This window comes from Nannospalax galili, unplaced genomic scaffold (genome assembly GCF_000622305.1).
Source record: "Nannospalax galili isolate Female #2095 unplaced genomic scaffold, S.galili_v1.0 scaffold619, whole genome shotgun sequence".
Lineage (NCBI taxonomy): Eukaryota > Metazoa > Chordata > Mammalia > Rodentia > Spalacidae > Nannospalax > Nannospalax galili.
In genome coordinates this window covers 95,200-108,461 of record NW_008344186.1, presented here as the reverse complement: position 1 = coordinate 108,461, position 13,262 = coordinate 95,200, and the positions used below count along the sequence as shown (strand labels likewise).

Genomic DNA, 13,262 nt, shown 5'->3' with positions numbered 1-13,262 from the left:
AAAAGAATTTCTGGGGTTTTCAGAACCTCTGACTTGTATCTTGGTTTTACAACTCCCCTCGGCTCACCCTTTGCCGTGCTGGCATCGGGCGCTGCCAGGAGGGCTGGGAAGCCATCTCTCTTGGGCCTCTGCTGCTGGATAGCAGAACTGGCACCAGAATTCCCGGTGAGCCGTCTCCCCCAGGGATGGTGTTCCTTCCTGCATTCTAGTGTCTGTGCCATGCAGAGCTGCAGCTGTCTGTCGTGAGGTGCTGAGTGCCCGTGGGTCCATCCCACTGCTCTCTGAGTAGGACAGGTTTGGAGTTTTCATGGTAGAGTTTGAAAATGGAGAAAAGAGTCTGTTGGAAAGGTCACTAATGCCAAGTAGATCAACTATAAGTAGAACTGGGAAGAGGATTGTAGGTAACTAAGTCAGCAGTGAGACTGTCGCAGTGCGTTTGGGGCTGACAGACACAGCCAGCAGAGTGAGTCACTAGGAATATGTACTAAGACTAGTCTGGCCTGGCTTTTTTGTTTTTTACTGGGGATTGAACCAGGGTTTTGTGCATGCTTACTATCTACCTCTGAGCTATAACCCTACTCTGATATTTATTGTTCAGATAAGTATATAGGATTTATTGTATAAATGGATGCTTTTATATATATTTTTTTAAAGATTTATTTATATGTGTTTTTGTAGGAAACCAGGATGCCAGGCCCTAGGGTGAGGTGAGCCTAAAACTTATAGGTCCAGGCTGCATTCTCTGCTAAAGGGAGGGGCACTGAAAACAGTGGCTCTGATAATCCCTGGCCTGCAGAACACTGTTGGGCTGGCAGGAGGAACTGGACTCGTCATAAAAATGCAGACTGCCTGCTCTGTGGGAAAGCGTCTTGGTGAACAACCCTTAGCTCATCTCCTTGTCCTGAACAAATAACTCAGCTATCCCTGGCTAAGAGATTAGGCCAGGTTAAAGGTTTACTCCTGAGCTAAAAGCTAAAAGTTCACCGTGCTCTTAGCTCTAAGAAAGAAAACACTGTGGCCAATAAATTACTGGATGGGCATTGATAACCTTGAGTAAAAGTTTAAGAATCCTTCTGGTGCCAACTAACAGACTAAATGTCCTGTTTCTTTGTACCCTAAATCTTTGTATGGGACTGTCATATCCCACATGACTGCTAGTTCCTTGGGATGTATAAAAACCATCTGAATTTTAAAATAAATTGGCTTGTTGGAAAGACACAGGTCCCAGGGTCTAAGACCTTCTTTTGCCCATCAAGTCCTCTGCACAGAAGCCAGTAGGTCCCCCGCTAAGCAAAGCAAACTTAGTCCCGACATGTATGGTTGCTTTGCCTGCTTATAGTATGTGTACTGCATGGGTGCCTGGTGCCTGTGGAGGCCAGACAAGGGCATTGGGTTCTCTGGAACTGGAGGTCCAGACTATTGTGAGCCACCATGGCAGTGCCCTGAATCACTGAGCCTTCCCTCCAACCCCATGTTTTTGTTTTGTAACAAAATTTTTTTTGGTCTTTTTGAGACAGGGTCTCCCTGTAGCCCCAGCTGTCCTGAAGCTCACTATGTAGACCAGGCTGGCCTTGAACTCATAGAGATCCGCCTGCCTCTGCCTCCCAAGTGCTGGGATTAAAGGTGTGTGCCACCAAGCCCCACTATTTTGTAAAAAGTTTTTAACGTGATGTGGTGTATACCCAAATCCTAGCACTTGGAAGAACAAAGCCAGAAACTAATTTTTTTGAGGGCTGGAGATGTGGATGCTTCCTGGCAGGGAGAACAGTTGAGAGAGCACTAGTGTCCAGATGGCATGTATGTGGACTGTAGACAGATGTCCCAGGCCTGTCCTGAGCTTCTCCAGTTGTCTTGAAGGAGAATTGGTGGTGCAGTTCTGGTGGCCATTGGGCAGGGAACACTGACTCAGCCAAGGGTCAGGACTCAGGAGAGACCTTAGGAGGTAAATGACTCAGTGTGTAGGTCTTCCTGAGCTTCTAGCTCATAAATGCGACTGTCACTGTCACTATAATCTTAATGGTTGTATGACTTTACAGCTGATCCTCTCCAGGTGGAGTATGTGGGTCTGGATGCATATCCATCCATCCAAGGTGCTCCTGAGCATGTGTGGCCTGGTCTCAGGAGTCTAGGTGATGCTGCCTCATGGGGAAGCCTTCTAGAATAAGTGACTGTGGTCTCTGTGCATTTAAGTAGTTCGGTTGCCTTGTGTCTGCCCTATCCAGGTGGATATAGATCCTTTCTGTGTGTGTGTGTGTGTGTGTGTGTGTGTGTCCATGTGTCCATGTGTGTCCATGTGTCTGTGCGTGTGTGTGGTATAGCCCGTCAGTATCTTTGCTTTGGTTAAGTGAGGAATACCTAAGAGCTTTGCTCTGCCGAGCACTGTGAATGGTCTTGATCACACTGGACACTTTGGTGGAATATTTACTCACATCTCACTCCTTTTGGAGATAATGCTTAAATCCACAAGAAGGTAGAATCCAGTTGCAACTGGTTAGAAATAGACAGGCCTGGCCCAGAGCCTCTGTCAGCCAGTGAGTATAGGGCCTGGTCCATCCCCTCCTCTGGGATCTGTGGCAGTGGGAAGTGTCCTGCTGTGTCTGTGGAGCGCCCCTAGCACAGTGATACTGTCCAGGGCTCACCTGCCTGCCCCTGACCTTTGCAGTCTACCCCGACGGGAGAGTCTGCATCTCCATCCTTCACGCACCAGGCGATGATCCCATGGGCTACGAGAGCAGTGCTGAGCGGTGGAGCCCTGTGCAGAGTGTAGAGAAGATCTTGCTGTCGGTGGTGAGCATGTTGGCAGGTGAGCCCCTAGTACAACTTTCACTTAGGTCGCTGGTCTGCACATAACGGAACATGAGCACACTTTCCATGATAACACACTTCAGGGTACTCCAGTACAGCCTCAGGTTGCCGACCACAATGCACCTTGGCATTTTGATTCATTGGGGTCCCATTGTGTGTCACACAGTACTGGGGGCATAATGCTCATTGTAATAGGTACCCCAACTGTGAGGTCCCCATACCTTTAGGGGGAACCTTCCAAATCCACCAGCACGTAGTAGCCAGCATGGTAAGCCTGGTGTACACAACACTGTGCTCTTGGTCACTTTGGGGATGAGTTAGGAGTTTAGGAGTTGACCGGAAGGAAAGGCATTTGGAGTTGCGGATCAGCTGAGCAGAGGCAGGAGCCAAGGCAGGGGAAGGAAGTGAGTCTTGGAAGTGAGCCAGGTGGGTAGTCGTGTCTTAAAAAGACCATCTGTGTGGCACCTGGTGGCTGTGGGATTGGAACAGGAACCTTGAACTCTCCCTGCCGAGAGAATGAATGGATCTGAAAGGGCTAGAAGATGCCGGCCCTCAGACTCACCTCAGTCTGGTACAGCGGGAGTAGGATTCAGGCAGAAGAGTTTGGGGTGTGGAAGATAAGCTGCTCTGGTTACTGGTGGGGAGGGAGCTGCTGGCTTGAGGGGTGCTGTCCTTGGCCCAGGCTCCAGCCTCCCTTCCTTAGGTGGAAGGCCCTGGTTTGTGTTGGATGCCCGCTCTCTTCCCCTTGAGAGACCCGTGGGGCTCACAGGTGGAATGGAGGCTCTTGCCAAGCTGCTCACCCTTTATACATAGACCTCCTTTTCCTTTCAGAACCCAACGACGAAAGTGGAGCGAATGTGGACGCTTCGAAAATGTGGCGGGACGACCGGGAGCAGTTCTACAAGATTGCCAAGCAGATTGTACAGAAGTCTCTGGGGCTCTGAGGCCACGCCCCATCATGTACTCTGAGAGTCCAGTGCTGTCCTGAGCACTTAGCATGCTGACACCAACACAGGCAGCCTGCAGAGCCACAGTGCTATCGTTCCTTCCTTTCCACCCCGGGCAGGCTGCTCCCCTGAGATCATGACTGGAATAACAACAGCTGTGTGCTTTAGGGACTCCTGCTGCGCCTCAGGGAGGGCTCCAGGCTGTCCTCACTACCTCTCCTAGCCACGGTGGGGTCCTCGGCTCTGCTCCTTCCTGCAGTGCTGAGGACCGGCTACAGCCAGCTGTTCAGGATGGAGGGCTACCAATGCTCCTGAAGACATGAGGCCTTGCCAGAAGCAGTGTGGGCCCAGTGTCCACACCTCCCAGTTCCCATGTGCCCCTTGAGGCTCTGAACTGCTCTTCTCACTTTGTACTTTGCAAACTGAGGCTTTCCTCAGCTTAGAATTCTTCAGGAGATGCTTTCAAATGGGCTCGGGAGAAATAGGGACCTGAGTCACCAAGACCGCTGCTTTTCCTGCTGGCATTTAGGGATCTGTGCCCTGTCTGCATTGCTGGTGCCACTAGAGCAGGTGGGGACCGTTGTAGTTTTAATGCTGGTCTCACCTGAGGCCTGTAGGCTCTTCTCGAAGGCTGGGAGACCACGGTCTGTGTGCCCATTAGTCACACCAGGTTTAGCTTTTGGCTCAAGATCCTTCACTATTGAGGCTGGAAGGGAATCTGCTACTAGGTGCTCAGAATTGAGGTATATATCCTCAACTGGACTCAGGCTGGGAAGTGGATGCAGGGCAGGCCGCAGGTGGAAGATCTTTAATAGCAGACCACGTGGAGCAGGAATGCCTGGAGCAGACCCCACAAGCAATAACAGATCTTACTGAGCAGCCCAGAGCTTGGCCTCTCCCAAACAGTTTGCATTTAAATGGGAGTTTCTATTCCTCTGGAGGGTGTGCAGCAGGTCTCACTAAACGGCCCCCATTTCTTCCCCTTGTGTCGGTGGCCAGTGCCCTGCACGGTTCGTGGTGTTGATAGTTTCGGCTCTGGGGTTCCAGTTGGGTGTCAGGGGAAACCACGTGCACTCCTTTACCCCAGGGCGTCATTTTCCTGATGAAGTGTGGCAGGAGACGGGTTGTACCGAAGTATTTGTGGGCACCCCTGAGGCGACCCCCTTTAGAGTGAAAAGTGGTCTGTGTGGGTAGTTGGCCACACAGAGCTGGCCACAGGATACTGTCACCCCTGGGCTTCCCTGGCAGGTAGGGAAGGGAGGGAGAGGCAGTCCTACAAAACAAAGTATTTTTATTCATTTGTATTTATTAAGTGAGAAAGAGAATCCTATGGTGCCTCGCTGCGGTGAAGTTTGCTGTTAGTAAAGTTGCATACCCTCTCCTGTGTTGGTTTGGTTTGGTTTTGTTGGTGGTGTTTCTATAATCTTTGGGAACCTGAGCCCCGATTGCCTTCTGGGTGGCTGGCTGTGGACCCTGCAGCAGGCAGCACAGTCAGACTGGGCTGCGGCTCTCTGCGAGCTTGTTTTCTCCTGTCTAAGCCCCTTCATCCTTTCTGTGGTCTCTCTGGGACTCAAGGTTCTTAGCTGGAAAGCCTGTGAACTTAGATGTGGGAGAATCTGTGTGGTTGCTAACCTCTTAATGGTGTGGAATAGTCGTGTGAGCGAGGGGTCTGTGATGGTCCCCAGCTGGTGTCAGATGACACTGCACTTTGGGTTCAGGTAACTTTTTTCAATTATTTTTTTATTTTATGTGCATGCGTGTATTGCCTGCGTGTAGGTAAGTGCACCCGTGTCATGCAATACCCATAGAGGACAGAAGAGGCTGTCAGATCCCCTGGAACTGGAGTTACAGACAGTTGTTAGCTGCCATATGTGTGCTGGGATTCGAACCCAAGTCTTCCGCAAGAACAACCTACACTGAGCCGTCTCTCCGGCCCCCAGGTAGCTTATTTTTGAAGGTGTGTTATCAGGGTGCGGTTGCTTTTGAGCTTGCCTTGAAGCCAAACTAATGTGCCCAGGTTCTCTACAGCACATGGTCCTGGTGAGGGTCGACCTTGGTTTCCGCATTGCTGTGGTTCCTGAGAGCACTGCTGTGGTACAAGAGCCTGCAGATGGAGGCTTACGCCTTCCTGGGGTCAGACACTCCCACCACCGAAGATGTCTCCAGTCACTCCACGTCGTGCCCGCCACACACAGCCCCTTCCCCAGTGGCTTCAGTTATTTTGGCTCAGCTTCCCAGACAGTGGTGCTACCACCTGCCGTGTCTTCCTCTGGATTGGTGTCTTGAGATACAAGTGCTCATTTTGTCCTAGAACCCGTCACAGACAGTCCATTCTAGCAGTGCCTAGCTTGCCTCAGATGTCCACATCCATGCTCAAGAGGTCTTGAAGGCTGCCAGGAGGAGCTGAGCTGACACAATTCTGGAAACCCTGCCCTGGTGGAGAGTGGGGTAGGAAAATGGGACAGACCCAGGGGGCCTGGGCTCTTGGATGGTCAACCCTTCCATGCTGGTGGGATGGCAGGTCCTGTCAGAGGGGCTGGTATTGCTATTGGGTATGGTTCTGACTGACTAGTATGGGCTGGAGGCACCTGTGGACTCTGCCCTACCTACACTGGGGAAGGGGGGTCACGCTGGTTAAGGAGTCAAACAGTGTGGACCTTCCTACAAAGGCAGGAGCCCCAGCTGCCCATTTGTACCCCTCCACCCACTTCTGCCCTCTGCCTGCTTTCTCATGTTAGGAGTGACCAGGTGTTCAGGGGAAGAAGCCACCCTGTGAGCTCCCCCTGCAGCCCCATTTAGGAAAACCACAGCCTTCTCCCCTGGCTGTGCACTGGCCCCCATTCCTGAGCATCAGGGACAGTCTTCTTTGAAGGCCATCCGTATTGGACCCCTTGTTTGCCTCTGTGTGTCTGACATTCAGGCTGCTGGCTGGGGGATGCTTCTCTGTCAACTCTCTGTGTGTCTGTTGCTCTCCACACGGTGCAGCCCACACTCACCCTCCTAGAGCCAGGTCCCTGACTCCAGCCTCAGCTCTTTAGGCTACCAGCTACTGTTGACAATAGCTGGCCTCCTGTGTGCCTGGGACGGTCACCTGTGTCCAGTCCTCTACTTCCACCCTTCTGTAGCCAGGAGTCTGGGGCTGCCAGCCTCTTCCTAGCAGTTAGAGATTTGCTCAGTGTGGGGCCTGGCTGCTTGAGTCCAGGACTGCCCTCTTTTCTGCCAGGTGGGGGCCTGCTGACCTTATTCAACTGGCCATGCTGCCTCCTGCTGTGGACCAGTAGGATTCCTGCCCACGAGCGCTGGATGTAACCAGAGGCCTAGATAGCAATGGCTGTTCCGAGTCTTGTTTTTTGTTACTTTGCCCTCTGAGGTGGGTTTTCCTATGTATCCCAGGTCAGCCTTGAACGCCAAGCAGGTTCCCTTGCCTCAGCCCTTCTAATTGCTGTGCTCACACCTGCGCTCTACCACACATGACTTCTAAGTTTCTGTCTTCTGAAGAGTTTGGACATGTGGCGGCTTTCTTCTCCATTGCTTCCTCTAACTGACCGACCATCCCTGAGGAAGAGAGGGCCACAGGGCTGAAGAACCAGTGTCTCAGAGTCCCAGGCCAGGTGACCGCAGTCGAATTATGTGGGGGGCGGGCCGCTGATTCAGGCCTGCTGTGGCATCCTCTGTCCTGAGACAACTGTGGGTGATGACTGGACGGGGTTCTGGGGGTCTGCACCCCTGGGGCTCTGCTGTGGGGGCCTCCCCGTGCCCCTCCAGCTCACAGAAGTGGATCCCTCTTGCTTGGAGCTTCTGGAGCCTGAAGATTTTCCAGTGGTACCTGATAGACCAGAGGGCTCTGCTGAGTGGAGGTGAGGGCCCAGTGAGGTGCTGCCCAAGGAGCAAGGCCTGGGTCTGGGCCCTGTCATTGTGGGGGTCACAGTCTTGAGCCACCACCAGGCTGGTCTACAAGGCTTGCTCAGGTGGGAGCGCATGGAACCTGTTGGTGGCATTGGAGAGAGCCTCCGGGAAGCCGGAAAGGACAGGTGTACCATGTGGCCTGTCCCCCCTGGGCAGGGGCGCAGTGGCTGTGGCTGAGATGACGACCCCCTCCTGCTGGCCCAGTGCAAGATGGTAGAAGTGGCTGCTGGTGCTTGGCCCGGCTCAGACCTCACCTTAGCTACCGGTGGCTGTGACTCAGGCTAAGCGGTCTCTCTGGGCCTTTGTTTTTCAATGTGGAGGTGAGAATGAAGGCTATGCCATCCAAAATCCCCAGTGAACACTCGACACCCTGGTCAGCTGGGAAGGAGCTGGCAGCCCTCCTTGTGTGCCCAGGAAGTTGCTCCTGCTTGGCATATCCATCTCCTCTGGGGAGGCTACTGGCTCAGGGCCCTCTGGGTCCACCCTGTGCCTGAGCCCTCAGCTGCCCTGGCCTCTGAACTTCCTGGGTGGCAGTGGGCCTTTGCACGTCTGGAGGGGAGTCAGGGAGTGTCAGGGCACACAGGCCACCCGAGGCTTGCTGGTAGCAGCAGAGAGGCTCCTGTGTACCCTATCCAGGACCAAAGGCCCCTCAGGGCTAGGATAGTTGGAGCATCTGCCCTGGAGTAACCCAGACATCCCATAGCAGCTGCAGCCCAGCAGCGCTTGGGGGTAGGAAGGGACAGCACTGGCTGTTGCCCTGGAACCCCTGTTGCTCAGGGCCAGTAGAGAAGCCATGGGGAATGGCAGTGGCTGCCCCTTTCAAGTTTGTGTGTGTGTGTGTGTGTGTGTGCGTGCGTGCGTGCATGTGCGCACGCTCCTTTAGCTTTCTGGCAGAGGACCTGACATCAGAGCCGACTCAGGTGGAAGCAGTGACGTGCAGGATCGTCCTTTGCTAATGCATCTTTGAAATCCTGGATCACACCAGCGAGTTGGAACCACATGAAATAGCTGCAGCTCTGTCATAGCAAACTCCGGGTTCTCATGGAGTGTCCCCTTGGACTGGTTCCTGGCTGGTGGACTAGCTGACAGCGACGAGGCAGCTGCACGATCCCAGATGCCCCAATGGCCTTGCCTGGGCTCTCCTCACCCTGCAAAAATGTGGGTGCTCTAAGCACCGAGTGCACAGTGTGGTGTGTGAGTGCACCACATGCGTGAGCACGGTGTATGTGAACGTGTGCTATGGGCGTGTCTGTAAGGTGTCCCCAGAAAGCATTCGGCCTTTTAGTGAAGCTTGCTGCTGTCCAGTTGCATGTCCTAAACACTGTGGTGGTGGAATCCAGGGTGAACAGCAGCAGCCATCTGGGGCCCCTGGGCCTGGCCTGCAAGTGTAGAGGGCAGAGATGCGGCTGCAGCAGGGCCAACAGGTGCCCTGGCAGGTGCATCCTCACCCTAGCCACCCATGGCACACGCAGAGCCTGCCGTGGGAGCATGCTGCTCTTTCCTCGCACAGGGACCACTGGGAATCTGGGTGTGGCAATACTCTAGCCACTGTAAACAACAGGGACTGGGCCAACACAGACATAGCCTTAGTAGGCCACTCCTGAGCCTGTCCATGAAGACACAGGCCCCGTTGGTATGCTGGTCCCCTCTGGGTTTTGGAGCTGGGTTCCCAGGACAGCATAGACTGGTGTTAGGAGCTCTACCTCTGCGGCTCTAGGCTTTCCTCCCCTGCCCCTGCCCACTGTGTGACGGTCTGTGCAGGTGGGCTTTGCTGAGGTCCTTTGAGGAGCAGTTCAGCAAGGGAGCCTGGCAGAGCAGCTCTTGCCAGCTGAAGGTGGCTGTTGAGGCCTGGTTATGCTCAATAGCGCCATGGGGCAGGAGTAAGGTGGGGTCCTGGTCAGAGGTCTGGAGTCAGCATGGGCAAGCTGGAAGAGACCAGCCATGACACACCCAGGCCCAGTTCTGTATGTACCTGAGCTGTTCTTGCCCCAAGGCTGCCATGCACACCCACCCCCACAAATGGCCGGTGTCTGTTGCCACAGAGAGGGTTGGGTGCTGCTGGCCCTAGTGCATAGGCCAGGTGTTACCCAGCCACCTCCAGGGTCAAAGGGACCCTGGCTGCAACAGCACCCTCCATCCCAGGCTTCAGCTGTGCCAGCTCCAAGTCACCTATTAAATCGTTCCACCGAGAGCCCAGAGCTGGGCTTTACACAGAACTCAGGTCAGGGACCGGTGAGAGAACATGGGGTCTCAGCATCTGACACCAGCACTGTGGACTGCTGCTGCCCCCTACCCTTACTGTCCAGGCTATCTAGGCCTCCTTGCATGTGGTCACATCGCACACAAAACCACACCTTAAAACTGTGCTCACACACTGCCCAGACACACATACACATGCATGCACCTGCATGTGGTCACATCTCACCCTACCACGATTGCATAGATTTGCCATACATGCACATTCAGCGTACACTTGTATCACACCAACCTACGTGGACACACCCTTACATACATACACGACTACACATTTCAACTTGAACAGCCTCACATTACATACTTAGCTACCTCTCGGTTCCCAAAGTCTGAATACTGGCCACATCTTGGTGTCTAGCAGTCTGTCACACTGGCCACATCTTGGTCCCCAGCAGTCTGACTGTGACACTGGCCACATCTCCATCCCTGGCAGTCTGACTGTGACACTGGCCACGTCTCCATCCCCGGCAGTCTGACTGTCACACTGACCACGTCTCCGTCCCCAGCAGTCTGACTGTGACACTGACCACATGTGACACTGGCCACGTCTCCGTCCCTGGCAGTCTGACTGTGACACTGGCCACGTCTCCATCCCCAGCAGTCTGACTGTCACACTGGCCACATCTCGGTCCCCAGCAGTCTGTCACACTGACCACAGTCTCCATCCCCAGCAGTCTGACTATGACACTGACCACATGTGACATTGGCCATGTCTCTGTCCCTGGCAGTCTGTGACACTGGCCATGTCTCCATCCCCAGCAGTCTGACTGTGACACTGACCACATGTGACGCTGGCCATGTCTCTGTCCCTGGCAGTCTGACTGTGGCACTGACCATGTCTCTGTCCCCGGCAGTCATTGGGGCAGATACTTGGCCACGGCCTCACTGGGACTCTGTATAGGTGTCACTGGGCTTTGTGCATATTTTGATTTGTTTTGCCAAATATGAGCAATTTTCAGCTGTTATTTCTTTGAGTACTTTTGGTACCCATCTCTTTTTCCTGTCCTCTGGGACCCTGCAATATGATTTAGACCTTTTTTTAAAAAACATATTTTATTATTTCATTTATGTGTATGAGTGTATTGCCTACATGTATGTAAGTGCACCCATGTCATGCAATGCCCGAGGAGGTCAAAAGAGGGTGTTGGATTTCCCGGAACTGGAGTTATGGATGGTTGTTAGCTACCATGTGGGTTCTGGGAATCGAACCCAGGTCTTCTGCAAGAATAGCCAGTGCTCTTAACTGCTGAGCAGTCTCCAACCTGTGAGCAATTTTTAGCTGTTATTTCTTTGAGTACCCATCTCTTTTTCCTGTGTCCTGGGACTCTGAGGTGTGATTTAGACCTTTTCACATTGCCCTGTGGCTCTATCTGAGAATGTTCCTCTCTGTTCTGAAGATGATCCTGGTGACCTGATTCTGATTCTGTTCTGCTAATGAGCTGCTTGGGTCCTGATTGGAATGAGAAACACTTAGGAGATGAGTGCCACCTAGCTGTGTCTGCAAGAGAGGAGTGACTGGGAGGTAGACAGGGCAGCACCTTCCCAGATGCCTGGGGGGTAAACGGGGAGAAGGTGAGAGCTGAGAACACAGGTGCTCTCTCTCTCTGCTTCCTGGCCACCATGGTGTGAGCTGCTCCACCTCTTCCTGCAATGATAAACTGCAGCCTCTGGAGCACTGGGCACATAAATCCTCCTTAAATTGCTTGTGTCAAGTTTTGTCATGCAGAGGTGAAGTCTGACTAATGCAAGTCTAGAGAGTAATATTTTCATGTCATATGCGGTGATCAGTCTTTTTGGAAAATATTTTATTGGGGGCTGGAGAAGTTAAACTCAAAGGTTAAGAGCACTGGCTGCTCTTCAGAGGACCCAGGTTCAATTCCCAGCACCCACATGGCGGCTAACAACCATCTGTAACTTTTTTATTTTATGTGTATGAGTGTACTGCCTGCATGCTTGTAAGTGTACTCGTGTCATACAATGCCCGAGGAGGTCAAAAGAGGGTGTCAGATACGCTGGAACTGGAGTTGGGGATGGTTGTTGGCTGCCATGTGGGTGCTGGTAATCGAACCTGGGTCCTCTGGAAGAGCAGCCAGTGCCCTTGACCGCTGAGTCATCTCTCCAGCCCCCTGTGTTCAGTCTTTAATGGGTCTGGTTTGCAGCATCTGATCCTCTGCTGACCTCCGATTTCTCTCAGTCCAGGTGTAATGACCTTTGCCCCCAGACAAGGGCAGGCTTGGCACCTTGTACACTTCATTGATGATTCCAGCATCTTCTGCACCTGGGGCTGGTGCCTCCGTGATCTTTTCCTTGGAACTTGTACATTTAAAAAATACTTATTTTTAAATTTTTTATGTATGTGTATGTGTGTGTCTATGTGGAGGTGTGTACATGTGCGTGCAGGTGCCAGCAGAGGCCAGAAGACCGTGTGAGGTTCCCTGGAGCTGGAGTTACAGGTGACTGTGCTGCTGCCTGATGTGGGTGCTGGGGACTGAACATGAGTCCTTTGCGAGAGTAGTGCATGCTTGTAACTGCTGAGCCGCTCTCTAGCCCCATAATGTGTAGGGGTTTTTTTTTGTTTTTTTTTTTTTTGTTATTTTTGAGACAGGGTCTCCCCATAGCTCCAGTTGTCCTGGAACTCACTATGTAGACCAGGCTGGCCTTGAACTCACAGAGATCTACCTGCCTCTGTGTCCCGAGTGCTGGGACTAAGGGTGTGTGCCACCGTACCCAGCTCAATGTATAGATTTAAAAAAAAAAATTATTTATTATTTTTATTTGTATGCATGTATCACCTGCATGTAGGTAAGTGCACCTGTGTCGTGCAATGCCCACGGAGGACAGAAGAGGTTGTCAGATCCCCTGGAACTGGAGTTATGGACAGTTGTTAGCTGCCATGTGGGTGCTGGGATTCGAACCTGGGTCTTCTGCAAGAACAGCCAGTGTTCTTAACCGCTGAGCCATCTCTCCAGCCCCAATGTATAGATTTTTAAATGTGTGTTGAGTAACTGTTTGGGTGCTGTTTTGAATATCGATTGTTTCCAGACTGTTAACTTTCTTTGGAGATTGTCTGAATCAGGGTGTCAATTCTGTTAGCTCCAGACCAGTCATGTCACCGTGGTGGCTCTAATGCATTTTCAAGGCCTGCATTGCTGTGTTCTGTCTATTTAAGGTGAGCTCAACTGTGCTTGCCATGGGGCAAGGGAGGAATGCACTGTGGTTTAGTTCTTAGAAGTGTCTCTGTGCCTTTTTGGGTCTGTTCTGTGTGAAGCTTGGGGTCTAGGTAGTTAGGGGATCCCTCTCCTGTCTTTTCCTTTTTGATGCCCTGCCAGGTCTCAGGGCTTCCTTTTGTCT

The 13,262-nt window shown here is 52.5% G+C and overlaps 1 protein-coding gene across 1 annotated transcript in view; it reads left to right on the top strand.

The window, feature by feature from the left end:
* Positions 1–5,138, top strand: part of Ube2g2 (ubiquitin conjugating enzyme E2 G2) — a 33,886-nt gene extending 28,748 nt beyond the window's left edge. The window contains exons 5-6 of the mRNA XM_008840421.3: positions 2,663–2,803; positions 3,637–5,138. Of these exons, the coding sequence (XP_008838643.2) occupies positions 2,663–2,803; positions 3,637–3,749 (254 nt within the window). The 3' untranslated portion in view covers positions 3,750–5,138. The remainder of the gene's footprint in view (positions 1–2,662; positions 2,804–3,636) is intronic.
* Positions 5,139–13,262: the final 8,124 nt, after the last annotated feature.